This window comes from Microcaecilia unicolor, chromosome 6 (assembly GCF_901765095.1).
Source record: "Microcaecilia unicolor chromosome 6, aMicUni1.1, whole genome shotgun sequence".
In the NCBI taxonomy this organism is placed as follows: Eukaryota; Metazoa; Chordata; class Amphibia; order Gymnophiona; family Siphonopidae; genus Microcaecilia; species Microcaecilia unicolor.
In genome coordinates, this window is record NC_044036.1 from 157,606,322 (window position 1) to 157,621,241 (window position 14,920).

Below are 14,920 nucleotides of genomic sequence, written 5' to 3' on the forward strand. Positions count from 1 at the left end.
AGGGTCGGATTGAAATTGGAAAAACACGAAGGTTTGAAATATTACTGTTGAGTGTTTGATTGTACCGCCCAGCCCGGACTGCTTTTGGATTTTCCTGTGAATGGTTGTGGGCTTCATTGTCATTGGGACCAACATTTATAACGTTCCAACACTGCGGTATGATGGTGAGCCGAGGATTTTCAGGCTGAGATAGGGAGGGTGTAATCTGGGGTGTTGATAATAGTGGGGTTGTTAATTACACAAGATGATTTTGCGCTCTGAGACCCTTCCCTACCACCACCACCACATTATAGGTGCTGTTAGTGGAGTTTGCATAAGTGCTGTTATAGAATACACCCGTTCCATGCCTAACTTAGTCGCCGGCGTAAATTCCCATGACTAGATTTAGTCAGGTGGACAGCCCTAGGTGTATTCTATGAACCATGCCTAACTTTAGGTGCAGTTCATAGAATATGCCTAGGCGTAATTTTTTACAGCGCCATACACAAAATCTAGCCCATATTGTGCGTTATGCAATGGCATACAATTTCTCCAAGAGTACAGCTGCACACCTACAAATTGAAAGTTTTGTGAAGCCCAAGAAATGTACTTCTGTTGCTGCAATAACTCATTCATTCTACCTATCTTCTGTTTGATTGTACATTTCTGTGCAGATCTGAAATGGATTTATATTTAAAATGTTAATAATTTACAGAAAATAAAATCCTGCTTTTAATGAGCATTTTATCCAAGTTTTAAACATTATTTTACACACAAGCCTGATTTAGCAATTAATCTATGCAGTTAAAATACTGAAATCATAACAAATATTTCAAACAAGTCAGTAAAATAACTGAACAGAAAACATCCATAAATTATTTCTGTGATTAAAAGTTTATGTTACTTAATTTGCTTAGTAACAACATATAAAATGTGGTTCATTATGCCATTCTATTTACAGTACATAGTGCAAACTATTTACATTTATTTAATAAAATAATTAATCTGACTTCTATTGATATACATTCCATACAACAAAGCATATCAAACCTAAGTCCAGCCCCAACACAGTCACACTCCAAAGGGAAAGACAGGCAGGAGAGCATAAAAAGGAAGCAGCGTTATATTCTGGCAGGACAACAGCAGCTGGAGATTAAGTAGGTAGAGAGGGTCAATATTATGAAAAAAAATAAAATAACTGATTCAAATTCAAAACTACAAAGTTATGTAGCACAAGTGAACTTGTTCAACATGCACGAAGACGTTTTAGGTACGTTGTGGATACATGGCCAGGAAACAGGATGGAATCTGACTTGGTATTAATTATAGACTTGGTATTAATTATAAAGTGCTATATATGCACACAACACTCTACCCAATGGGAACAAAGTACCCCAGTGCTATGGGAAAAGAACATACAATCTAGGCCAAAGGAGATTGCAGAAGACAAGATATAGGCTAAAAGCAAAATTCAAACACAGCAGCACCCACAACTAACCTGCTCGTCCCACTCCCCCGTAACGGCGTTCACCAGGAATTCCTAAAGGGCACGTCAGCCTTTGTATCCTGATTGTGTGCAATTGTGCTCTCTAAACTCCTTCAGCTGGGTATTACTCTGACACTCAAAAATACAGCCTTAGTTAAATGGGAAGTAAATGTTTTCAGAGTGGCAGTTTCTTGATTATTTACTACAAATTTGAAACAAACTCGTTCTTATCCACAATTTCAAACAAGGAAATCTTTTTTTTTTTTTTTTTTAATCATGGCTCACTGTCAATATAGCTGATTTCTGAAACATCATTTTATGGAAAGCAAAGTCATCAAGATATATTGCACACTAATACGCTGTTTAAAAAAAATCTTAGAGCCTGATAGAAAGACAACAATCCTCGCATGCTGCAACTAAAAATACTTCTAGCCCCAGCAATGCTTTAAAGTCTATACACACAGGATATGAAACACCCAGACCTCTATCAAGAGCTGCCAGCGGAGATTACTACCTGCAGCAAGAAAATAGGGTTATTTGTGGCGATGCACTGTGGCCTGTAATGAACTGTACCATATGTCCTATCATACTCCCCCCAAAACTGTCCTGAAATGATTTTAATTCAGTGCCAAACACCAGCCCGCATTATGCACATTTAAATTAAGTTCTTACTACCACCAATCCAAAATATTCTAGTGTTCTTGACATAAGACTTTTCCCACAGCAAAACTTGATTTGGAATCCATCTCTTTACAGCCCCCTCATGCTTCTAGCACAGTATTCCATGAGTAGAAATTTACAAAACTGACCAAGATTTCTTGCTTCCAATGGCTGGTTGCAAGGTCAGTAAGCAAGATGCAAATTCCAGAGAAGTCTGATGACCATGCAATTCTTCAGGGGCATGCCTCTTCTGCCGATACCATCAGGTATCAAAAAAACCAAGGTGGCAGGTATTCATTATATTTACATATACTATCCATAGCGAATGACCGTAACCATACCAGTTCAGGAATTTTCCAGGACTGAAAAGGTGCTCTACTTTCACTGCTGGGTTTTGTCTATCTCATGTCATTTGTTTTGGAAAATGTGCTTATAAATTCTGTTTGTTTTTTTTCTATTTGAATAAGTGACCTCAGGCTTCTGACTCCTTCTTCTTTTTCCCATCCTCTCCCACATCACTGTCTTCTGACTGACTACTGCTAAGCGTTACAAACTGTCCATCTCCAGTGGTCTGATTCGGTCTACTGGAAGCAGCTATCAATCGACTTTGTTCCTCCAAGTCCTACAGAAAAAAAAAAAAAAAAATCTTGTATTATGATTTCCCCATTTAATAATTTGGTTCCATATAATAATTAGCCATTGATATACTACCAAACAACACATGAAAAATAAATTCACCATTTTCAGAAGCCTAACAATAATCTGAATCAGTTAAGGACAGATCTACCTTTACCCTGCAAGCATTTTCTCACTGTGGGGAACTTTTACAGAGTAGTGGTAAGCCCAATGCAGGCTTACCACTCGCTATTCTGGGACTACTGCCGGCCCAATGTGGCCGCTGGTTTTAGTTCCGGGTCGTGCACGCGCCATTTCCAGGGGACCCCCCCCCCCCCCCCAGAAATGGTTAGCGAGGAAGTAACCTGGTGGTAATTGGGTACCACCGCATGCTGGAGCCCTTACTGCCAACATAAGGGCTCTCCGCTGCATGGCCACACGGTAAAAGTTTTTTTTACTGTATGGCCATTTTATTTTGGGGGTTTTTACCTGGGTAAAAAGGGTCCTGGCGTGTGGGAAAAATGGCCCCCACCGCTACCACAGGGCCCTTTTTCCCGCAGCTTGTTAAAAGGACCCCCGTGTTAACTAATATCACAGTGATCATGTAGTCAATTAGATGAGTATGTACACTTCATTTCCTCTTCCAGCTGAAGCTGATGAGAATAAACTCTGCACTGGGTAAGTGCTGGGATTTCCCTACAGTCAAGTGTATTCTGTTTGCTGAGAGTTATTGTCGGCCGAAAGACTGTATATAAAACTTTAAAACATACAGTGTCTTGTAAGTCTTCCCACCCTTGTACAGCCAGGAGTATTCAAACTGGCTCAACTATTGCAAATGGACACAGGTGAGTTCTACTTAACGTATTATAGGTCTTATAAAAGCAACTTCTGGAACTGAAGCTAAATATGAGTTTGCTATGACATGAAAGACTTATGCAAGCAAGATACTTTTTGGCTTCTTATTCTTAAGTATCTTTTGAATACTTCTATAACTATATGTTGAAAACATACAGTATATGCTGTGTAGGTCAATTAAAACTCCTATTTAAAAAAACACAATTCAAAATGCATTAGGTAGCAGAATGTGAAAATGGACAAGGGTATGAAGACTTATAACAGTAGCAACATTCCATATTATCAATCCCAAGGCAAACAGTTGCTTCCCCCATGTCTATCTCAATAACAGACAGTGAACTTTTCCTCCAGGTACTTGTCCAAACATTTGTTTTTACCCAGATACGTTAATCACTGTTAACATATCCTCTGGCAAAGAGTTCCAGAGCTTAACTATTCATTGAGTGAAAAAATATGTCCTCCCATTTGTTGTAGAAGTATTTCAATGTAACGTCATTGAGTGCCCCCTAGTCTTTCTAGTTTTTGAAAGAGTGAAAAATCGATTCACTTTTGCCCGTCCTACACCACTCAGGATTTTGTAGACCTCAATCATATCCCCCACTCAGCCATCTCTTTTCCAAGCTGAAGAGCCCTAACCTCTGTGGCCATTCCTCATATGAGAGAAATTCCATCCCCTTTATCATTTTGGTCACTCTTCTTGAGCCTTTCCTAATTCCACTATATCTTTTTTGAAATACGGTAACCAGAATTGAAAGCAAAACTCAAGGTGAGATCGCACCATGGAGCAATACAGAGGCATTATAATATTCTTGGTCTTATTTTCCAATCCTTTCCTAATAATTCCTAGCATCCTATTTGCTTTTTTGGCCACCACTGCACACTGGGCAGAAGATTTAACTCCTGTGCATGGCAGTATAAATAAATAAATAAATAAATAAATAAATAAATAAAAAGTAGTACAAGAATTAATTGGAAAGGAATAGAGAACACTAAGAATATCATAATGTTTCTATCAGTTCATGAGTACTGTGTGCAGTTCTGGTTGCCCCATCTCAAAAAAAGGGCATCAAATGGAGCAGCTTCTTATGCAGAAAGATTAAACAGGTTAGGACTCTTCTGCTTAGAAAAGAGAGAGAGAGGTTTATGAAACCATGAGTGGGGTAGAACAGATAAACAGGGAACAGTTATTCATCCTTTCCAAACAGTTTAGTCTAATGTCCCCTAGACTTTACATGTAGCAGATCTACTGTAAAACCAAGTGGAGAAAGTATTTTTTCATTCAATGCACAATAAAGCTGTGGAATTTCTTGCTGAAGGATGTGGTCAAGACATTTCGTATAAGGCAGGTTTGAAAGGGGTTTCGGCAAGTTCCTGAAGGAAAAGTTTATACATAGTTATTAGCCAGATAGACATGGTAAAACCACAGCTTACCTCTGAGAAGCAAGGACTGTATTCTATTTGAGACTTGCTGGGTAATTCCTAGTGAGCTGGACAGACCACTGTCAGATAGGAGGCTGGGCTTTATGGATCTATGGTGTGACCCAAACCAGATGGCACATCCTATGTTCTTATCTCAGTCATAGACACAGTACCTTTTCAATTTGCTTTTGTTTACTGAGTTCTTTCTGCTGATTTTCCTTCACTTTGTCCATTTCCTTTTGTTTTTCTGATGCTCTGCGATCCTATGGACAGAAATATTTTAAAAAAGATACTCAGTATATGCAAATGTATCTTATGCATACCTCATGCATACACACAGTCATGCTGTGGATTATCCTAGAAATTCCAACTAGCTGTGGAGTCACCAACATAGAAATAGGAACTTTCTTTCTCTCTAAAACAATACACATTCTTGGTTTGACAAACTGGGAAAAGAAATTCTGGGCTACATTTTTACAAATCTTGAATTTGGGCAATTCACTTTTGTTTACACATTACTAGACAGATTAAATAGGCCATTTTGCTGTAATTTACTGTATGTGACTATCTCTGGGAACAAGTGACTAAAGCAGCAGATCCAAAATGTTGAGAACGGATGATTTTTCATGCCATATGTGCATAAGCAATCTGCAAAAATTGAACTTTTGTAACTTATTTTTTTTTCATATAAAAGGGTGGGGATTGGACTGTTGTATTACAAATTGTTTGCTGTAACAGAGTTCATTAAAACCTCATTTTTTGTATCTCTTGACTTTAGTTACCTTTTCCCAGAGATGGTCACATATTATAGTCCTAGTTTCCATCAGGAGTAATATTTAAGCTTTAAAATCTTGTTGCCTATGGAAAACACCTGCTACAAATAGGCAATTTTCCTTTCTTCATTGAAAAAAGCAAGATTGAATCAGGCATATGTGGGCAACTCTGAAGTTCAGGGTTGTTCTTGGGTTTAAGGCTGGTCAAAACAGTGGTGTGAAGAAGAACCAGGTAGCTGCTTTGCAGGAACACTGTAGTTATACTTATTTCAAGATACAATTTAAACAAATTTCAGGCATGCCCATGGGTGCGGCCTGTGCCCCCTCCCTGGCGAATGTTTTTATGGGCTCTTTTGTGAATCAATTTGTGTATGATACACTTTCCTCTGTGACACAATGGTGCTGATATATTGACAATGTTTTTATATTGTGGAATGATTCATTATAACAACTTCAATCATTTGTTGCTTGATTGAATTCCTGTTTACCTTCAATCAAATTCTCAATGAGTAGTTAGTAGTTATGATTTCCTTTTTTGATGTGGACACATTACTTAAGGAAGATCAATTTGTCACATGTATTTATGAAAATGACAGATTGTAATACTTTTCTTCACCATTCAAGCTCTCATCCTATGCATTTAAAGACTAGTTTGCCCTTCTCTGACTGGGGAATTTAAATAGAAAAAAAAAAAAAAAGCTATCTTCTAGAGGATATCCTTCTACAATAACCCAGCAAGCATAAAAGGAAGACCAGTTAAATTCAATAGTCTGTGTATTGCAACATACACAAAGAGCTAGACATTATGCAAAAGTTATGAAGAAATATTGGCATGTGCTGAAAGCTCACTGTGAATTTTAAAATACTGAATAACAGCTTTTTCCAGGAATAGAAATGTTCAAATACAGAAAGGTATAGGCTGAAAAAGGAACTGTGTTCAGAAGACTGGGCAGATGCTCGGACTGAGTCTGTAGTGTTTGTTTAGACTGTTTCTTTTCCCTTTGACAGGGTCTAAGTAAGGACTGGTGCTAGGTTTTTTGTTGAGTGATTTAAAAAGAGAATGGAGCTTCTCTTTTGAAAAGATAAACTCCTTCTGTACCGAGCTGTGTTAGTTCTCCTAGAGGGCAATGCAGACTCTGGGACCAGAGCAGAAATATGTTAAGGGTCTACAGTGATTTTACTGTCAACCATTTCTTTTACCTTTTCCACATAAATGTTTGCCACCTGTACAAGATGCTTCAGCCAACTCTGTAAGACATATTCTCAAAGACTTGATGCCTTTAACCATGCAAGGCAGGCAGCTGAGAAGAAGCATCAAAGATGTCATAAGTGAAATGAAGGACGTGAGTACCACTTATGAAGGGTACTGGACATACCCTGAACCTTTTTACAGTAAGGTATGCTTGCATACAATGTACCATACACAATTAGCAGGAACTAGTTACTTCAGACAGCATTAAACTACAGAATGTCTTCTTTTTCAAGTGGTTTAGTAATGAAGGGCCTTTATCAGGTGGCATGCACATTTTTAGCCTTTTTTTAAATGACTGATTCTATAACTGCTGAACTGTGTGAGAATTCAGCCCTATTAAACCCCAGGGTAGGCTATACCTTTTACTTGAAATATCAAATCTCTTAGACACCATGTGCATGCAAATTATATTTTGCTGCATACAGACCTCTTGTTCCTTAAGATATTAAACCTTAGTTCAGCCTCCTACTGCAACAAGAAAGATCTTCCAATGCCATCATTTGCATGAATGTCGAATAGGAAATTGTCTCATATGAAGGAGTTCCTTGTAGGACATAGGTCTGGGTTGGAAGGTATTACTGTTAGGGGAAGAGTTGCCCTGCTTGTGAATGAGGTTCTTTGAAATCATCCACAACAGTTCAGGATTGAGGCGGTAGTAGCGGCAAAATGGTTCTCCTGGGACTCTGAATCCAACAAGGACAGAAGAGAAATCATGGGATCCTGGAGAGATAGTGATTCTGTGTGCTGATGTAATCCCAGTGACCTGTGAGGCTTTGGGAGCGGGCTGGAATAGATTCTGAAATGGAAGACCTAAATGTGCCTGCAACAGCCTTTTATAAAATCAGATAAGAACATAAGGTGGCACATACTGTTAAAGCCCAGCCTGCGCCCAGCTTGACATCATGAATTCTGTTTGGACATCTTGGTTCCAGGGTGTCTGACCTGAGGAGCTTAGCCAATGCTTGTGAGAGGAGTGAGTAGGACCAGGGTTACATGTTTATTTGTGTATAATTTGTTAACAACAACAGACTAGTTTTAATCACTTGTAGTACTTAATAAATGAGTTTAAATCAATGACTAGCCTTCACTGACTGCAGCTGTTTTGCTCTATGTCTGAGAACATAAGAATAGCCATTTTGGGTCAGACCAGTGGTCCATCCAGCTCAGTATCCTCTTTCAAACAGTAGCCGATCTAGATCACAAGTACCTGACATCACCCATTTGTGTACCTGATTGAATTGTTCCTGAGCTATTGACATCTGAGCTTGTTTTGATATATTCAAATCAACAGTGTCATTAGTGTTCATTAATTTTATTTCTTGCAGGAGGTTATTTTTCATCCAACATTTTCAAAATAAACATCTACATGTTCTTAAAATAATGCAATGGTAAGAAATATGGAGAGAGAAAAAGGTGTAAACTGCACATGAAGCAGCCTTTAAAACATAGCTATGAAGGATCAGGAGTGTGCCCCTAAGGCACCAATAAATACATAGAAATGTTTTCCTTTATGCTCTTACCAATTCTGAGTGAAGGGCAATCTGTTTAGCCAATCCAACAGAGTCGCAAATCTACAAAGAGCAATGCAACACTAATTAAGATAACTCTTCAACAACTATGAACCACCTAGAGGCAGATAATGAGAGTTAATGGAGGATGGAAAAAGACTTGAATGCTTTAAATTCAGTTTAGTGGTATCAAAACCAAACCAACAGGCAGATTATATATATATATAGCAACAGCAAATCAAAAGCTTTCCTACAAAAAAAGTGAATGATATAGGTGCTTAACTATTTTTCAAAAGATATATAAATGAACCACTTCAAACCCAATGGTGGCTAGAAACTACTTCAACAAAGAAATACTTAATTTATTAAATATAGGATCTCTCAGTATGTCACTTTCAGGCTACTGAAAGCCTCTTAAGAAAGCAGATATAGGGCTACATTCTATATATAACGCCTGAAAAATCCATGAAGAATAATTGTTACACCTAAATGTATTCTTTAAAGTACACCTACATTTTATAGAATTAAATTTCCATTTGGTATACTGAATACGCCAAGCGGCTCGCCATTCGACCAAACTTGGTTGTGACCATTTAGGCCACATCTCGACACCTAAATTAGGCACAGATTGGGTGAATTCTATAACAATGTGCATAGATTTAATTTAGGGGCATTACATTATATAATATACTTAGCGAGCTGTGCACATAAATCTTAATGTCAATTAGTGCTGATAATTGCTTAACATCCAATTAACAGTGCTGATTAGCTAGTTAACCAATTAAGTTATGTGCATTGTTATAGAATATGCTTCGGTTTTCATGTGGATTTTCAGGTGCCATATATAAAATCTGATGGATAGAGCTTAATTTAGGGGTATGTTTACTAAGGCGCACTATAGGCTCATCAGCGTTTTTTTAACTTGCGTTAATGGTTTACCTGCGTTAAAAGCTAATGCATCCATAGGAATGTTTTGGTGAGTTAAAAAGACTAACGCACCTTAGTAAAACATACCCCTTTGTCCACTATCGCTCTTACTCGTGACTTCGTTCACATACCTTTGAGGCACGTTTATGCCTCCAAACAGATCAGAATTAGGTGCACTCTTTCCGAATGCGACAATGCAATTTTATAAAAGGTCTTTTCTGCATGTGAAACAGACTTTTTTTTTTTTACAGGTGAAAATCTTTATAAAATTACCCACTCAAAAAAAAAAAAATTCTATCTATGCATGTTTATAGATACCAACAGATAACCTTGCCAAGCTGTGTTTCAAGAGGAAACATCAAATATAAGATTAGGCATTCTCAGATTTCACATGAGCTTTTGAGTATACACAGCCCTTCTCCTTACCCAATTCTCAATCATTCCTATCCCCAACTGCTTCATTATCCATCTCTGAGAATCTTTCCTTCCCCTATATTTGATAACGAACCTCTAGGGCCAGTGCAAAGATATTTGGCAATCTAGGCAAATCTTTAATCTTGCAATCCTGGTCCTTCTTGCAACCTACCAACTGAGCCTGGAAGCCATAACCCAGCATTTTCCCAGGTGCTCAGCCCCTGAGGCCAACAGGAGGAAGGGCAGCTTCTTCCACCACAGGGAGCTATTCTTACAGCATAAACCATGAGATTATAGGATTTTATGGCTCATATCACAAGATAGAACATGTGCAGAAGAAGACCACTATTAACTACCAGCCAGCCATGGGGGCCAAACCACCAGGAGGGTGGGAATCAGAAGGAAGGGGATTTAAATGATCTGGCCGATGTTTTTGTGGGCCCCAGAATCTTGGTGTTCTAGGCTATTGCCTAGTTCACCTAATGGAAGCACTGGTCGTGCTGATCTGCAATCCATCAGGCACTCAAAAGTACTTAAAAATTATACAGACACACAAATAGGTTGTAAATACTTCACTTGTATTATCTAAAATAAGTATATTAAATAAATGGTGTGAAATTTATGCAAATATACTGTAGTTCTGAAACTTTGGTGAAATTTTCTACCTCTTACTAGAGAATCCAGCCTTGACCTGGTGCTGAAAACCAGAATTACAAAACATGGATATGAACATGATTTGTAAGTAACTCAAATACCTTTTCTCCTTCGTTGTTTGATTCAAATATATAGCAAACAGAGATTGGACGGCCCTCAATTCTTCCGCCTGCGGTACGAAGCACAAATCCAAAAAGGCGCTTATTTTCCTGGTGTGTGGCATATAAGACCACATTGGGCAAAGGAAACTGCACAAACAAATCAAAGAGTCATTAATGCATTTTTTTTTTACTATTTCAGCCCAAACTGTAATTTTCCCTCAGTTTTGTGAATGCCATGAGAGTAATGAACCTCATTCCTTAAGCCAGGATACGTGGAGTATGATCTTGATCTCTCAAATTTATTAACGCTCACCACGGGGAGAGGTGTTATGAGCTAAAAAGTTCTCAATGTTCAGCATGCCAATCCTCTCTCTATGGGGGACGTATGCCAGGAGGGACAGGGGAATCAGGTCCCCAAAGTTTTGCACACCATAAATCCAATTTATTTTTATATATATTAGAATCAACAAAAAAACGCCTTAGAACACAACTACTTTTAAAGTGTGTCTCCCCTAATTTTTTCTCATTAAAAACAAAATAGCGCAAGTAGGTGATTCAGGAGATAGGACCGTCCCAGCTGAAATTAAAACATTTCATGCCACACTTTCTTGCCGTGTTCTGCAGAGTTCTGACAGATATACTGGTCATGGAGAAACACATAGGTTGTGATCTCTTTTACTACACTAGCATAAAATATGTAGAATATGAGCTTTGAAGACAAGACAGTCACCTTCAAGCATCAAGAAAGCTCTTCAATTTTATTTTGTGATCACCTTTATCAGCTGAGAAAATGATAAATTTCTTCCTGAGGAGCAGCAAATCTTAGGTGATTGACCTCAGGGGCTCATTTTCAAAGCACTTAGCCTTCCAAAGTTCCATAGAAACCTATGAAACTTTGGAAGGCTAAGTGCTTTGAAAATATGCATATCAGTGTAATTTAGGTACATCAAAATGTCCAACAGCAGCAAAAGATTTCATTGCACTGAGAGGACAAACATTTTGAAGGGTGAGCAAATTTCAAATAGGAACACTTTTCAGTGCTGAAAATTAGATAAAGTTCAATTCTGATAAGAGTCTTTATAGGTAACTTTACCTGTATTTTATTAACTCAGGGTTAAGTTAACTAACCATTAGTAAGAGGGGGAAGGCCACTAACACAGCACTGCAAAAATTAAATATACAGAAATATCAACTCACCCTCAGCCTTGTGACTTGAGTCTGGGGGTCAATTAACCTAAAAGTGATAGGACAAATTTAGAAAAACACCACTACATCTAAAAGTTCTTTTACAGGATTTTCAGTTAAGAATATACTGGAAGACAGTTTGGAAAAAGACTTACTTTAAGCAATCACAAGTCACTACTAAATGGGACTCTGTCATCCTGAAAATGTTGTGGATAGCCCGTGCAGCTAGGATCTGGCGCATTGTTTCATAGACAACATCTGAGCTCTCATCTGCTTTCACTTCCATGGAGCCAAGAAACCTCACAATAAATAGCTGATGGAGAATAGAATCTGCAACAGAATAGTTTTCATGGAGCAATGATCAGGCCTTTTAGGAAGAAATAGTTATGTGGCATGATATCTAACATGGAACACCAAAACTTCTTAAAAGTGAATTCACTTGCTAATACTTGAGCTACTTAAGATAAATTGATTATCACTGCAGCTGAGGGCACCATCCTATTAATGTTGTAAATCAACAAGTTGCCATACTTAACATCCTATTTACTAAGCCTTTTCCTATAGATACAGAGGATGGGAGAAAATCCTTAGTAAATTAGAAGTGTTGCCTTACCTTCTGATTCTGATTTTGTGTCCCCAGATTCACCAAATGGGTTTGTCCTTCTATTTTAAAACATAAGGACATTTATAAGAATAGAGATTTTCATTTTGCATCATCTCAATATTCCAAGGTCATTAAGCAGACAGCCATATCACAAACAGGAATTTTATGAAATCTAGGGTAAAATAGTGTGGTAGCCACACTGATAGAAGTGCAAATCGAATGGGGATAAGTAAACCTCTCAAACTACCAATTATCACAGCATGAGATCTTTGTACAGTCTAAAGGACTTTCATTTTGTCCTTCCAGCAAACTAGATGAAATTCAACTATACCCAGACCTGGAAGAATTCTTTAGAAAACTCTGCTTGAAAGTAGATTTTCACAAAAGAGAGACTCCCAACAGACTGGAGTACAATTTTAAACAAAAGAACACGTATTTCACCCCACACGATGAATAAAACAACAAATTAGACAACTACACAGAAAGTTTCAGACAGAGTGAAATCACAACTTTGCAGCAGACAAAAGAAAATTCTGTACAACCTCTCTCCACCAGAAAGAACTGCCATAAAAAATCTACAAAGTAACCAAAACATTGTCATCAAACCTGCAGACAAAGGAAGCTGTGAAGTGATTATGGACACACAAAAAATACATTGAAGGCCACAGGCAGCTCTCAGACAACACATACTATAGGAAACTGACTGAAGAACCCGGACAGAATTATACAAAACAGTTGAAAAATCTTATCAAAACGCTTCCAAAGAGGAAGTACAGCCATATCTGAAAATAAAAAAAACCTCATAACAAACTATCCTTCTGTGGGCACAGGGTACCCAATATCCATAAACCTGGAAACCATGGCAGACCAATCATATCTGGTATTGGCACACTTACAAAGGAAATATCTAGACTTAAAGATTGGGCTTTTCTATCCCATTATAAATCCTAAAATTATACTGCTTTGTCACCCTCTTATCACCCATCATCTCTCCCCATCTCTCACCTAACCCATCCCTGTTCCTGTGAGACTGTCATTGGAATACTTTTGTGTTTGACTTATAAAATGATATTTTTCAATATTTGCTCATTTCTGATCTGAAGATGGCGACTTACCTTTGAAAGCGAATTAAAAAATGTATTAAGTTAGTCCAATAAGAAAGGTATCATCTTATTTTCTTTTTTATTGCATGAGATCTAGGGCAACCCTCCAGTTTGGAAATCTTTCATAAAGAATATTCATTCAATTTAATAGGAGGCACTAAAAATAACAAGAAAGCAGCTGTCCTTCTGATTTCTCTGAAAAGTTGGAAATATATAATTTGGTTATATTTTTCCCATATATTTGTTACGAGGAGCACTGGCAGGGACTTTTAGTCTTCCTTCAACAGTTATATATGGCTTCCATAATCAGAGTGACAACAACATTTACTAGATACAGGCATGCAGTGGTGTGCTGGAGCAGGCTCTCACAGGCTCGCAAGAGCCAGCTGTTAAGTTTTTAAGAATTTTGGGAGCCGGTTGTTAAAGTAGGGCCCTCCATGGCTACTTAACAACTGGCTCCCAAAATGTGGGCTTGGGCCCCCTGCTGAATTCTCTTTTACTTTGCTGGTGGGGATGCTGAGCCCTGCCAGCCAAGTAAATAGACTGCTGCTGCTCCCAGCTCCTTGTTTCCAGCTCTGAGCAGCAGGCTAGGACTTCTCCAGCATTGTGAGAAGTTTCAGCATGCTGCTCAGAGCAAGATGTTGGGAGTGGTGGCAGTCCATTTATTGGTTGTCAGCAAAGGTATGCCTAAAGTGCCCGCACAAAGGGAGGGAGGGAGAAGAGAGAGGCAAGTGTTGCTCCCCCCCCCCCCCCCCCCCGGCCACCCCTGGCCCTTCCAACTGCAGAGCTGGCTACGTCCGGAGAAAGAGCCTGTTGTTAAACATTTACCAGCACACCCCTGCAGGCATATAACTGCCAAACATTGCACTGTGTCAGGTCTTATTGGCTTTTCAAACTTCTAGAGTTTTCTCTTTACCGACTGTTTTTGGTGTTTTCAAAGTCCATTGGTCCTTCTGTTTTTGGTTCTGTGAGACTTTGTTATCGTAGGGAATCTACCTCCTTCTTATCCTCGATTGGAGAAATATAATTTGCATTTCTTTTGTGGGCTAAAGCATGAGTGTGTTGACAGAAACCAGTTGAAGCTCTATAAACAGACAATTCTGAAGTGTCCTTCCCTTAAATATCAGATTAGACTACAGGTTAAATGAGAAAATATTGTAAAAAGAAACAAACTCAGCTATCAAGCAATTTAATCAGTATAATTACAATATGACTTTTATGCCACAGAACCAAAGCAGGCCATGCCCACTTTTTGCATTATTATTATTCAGGCTCCTGCAACTTAGATTAAGTAATACACTTTTTGTTTATTTACAACTTAAACCTTCACAGACTTCTGCTCAGTCTGTGTTGAGGCATCAGTCCTCAATTTAACTTCAAATTTC

At 38.3% G+C, this 14,920-nt stretch overlaps 1 protein-coding gene across 2 annotated transcripts in view; it reads right to left on the bottom strand.

The window, feature by feature from the left end:
* Positions 1 to 388: 388 nt before the first annotated feature.
* Positions 389 to 14,920, bottom strand: part of APPL1 (adaptor protein, phosphotyrosine interacting with PH domain and leucine zipper 1) — a 66,336-nt gene continuing 51,804 nt past the window's right edge. Inside the window, exons 16-22 of one of the 2 annotated variants that reach the window (XM_030205509.1) lie at positions 12,442 to 12,491; positions 11,984 to 12,158; positions 11,841 to 11,877; positions 10,644 to 10,790; positions 8,560 to 8,610; positions 5,188 to 5,277; positions 389 to 2,747 (exon numbers count right to left, since the gene is read on the bottom strand). In XM_030205509.1, the coding sequence (XP_030061369.1) occupies positions 2,598 to 2,747; positions 5,188 to 5,277; positions 8,560 to 8,610; positions 10,644 to 10,790; positions 11,841 to 11,877; positions 11,984 to 12,158; positions 12,442 to 12,491 (700 nt within the window). In that variant the 3' untranslated portion in view covers positions 389 to 2,597. The remainder of the gene's footprint in view (positions 2,748 to 5,187; positions 5,278 to 8,559; positions 8,611 to 10,643; positions 10,791 to 11,840; positions 11,878 to 11,983; positions 12,159 to 12,441; positions 12,492 to 14,920) is intronic. The other variant, XM_030205510.1, reaches the window with a different exon arrangement.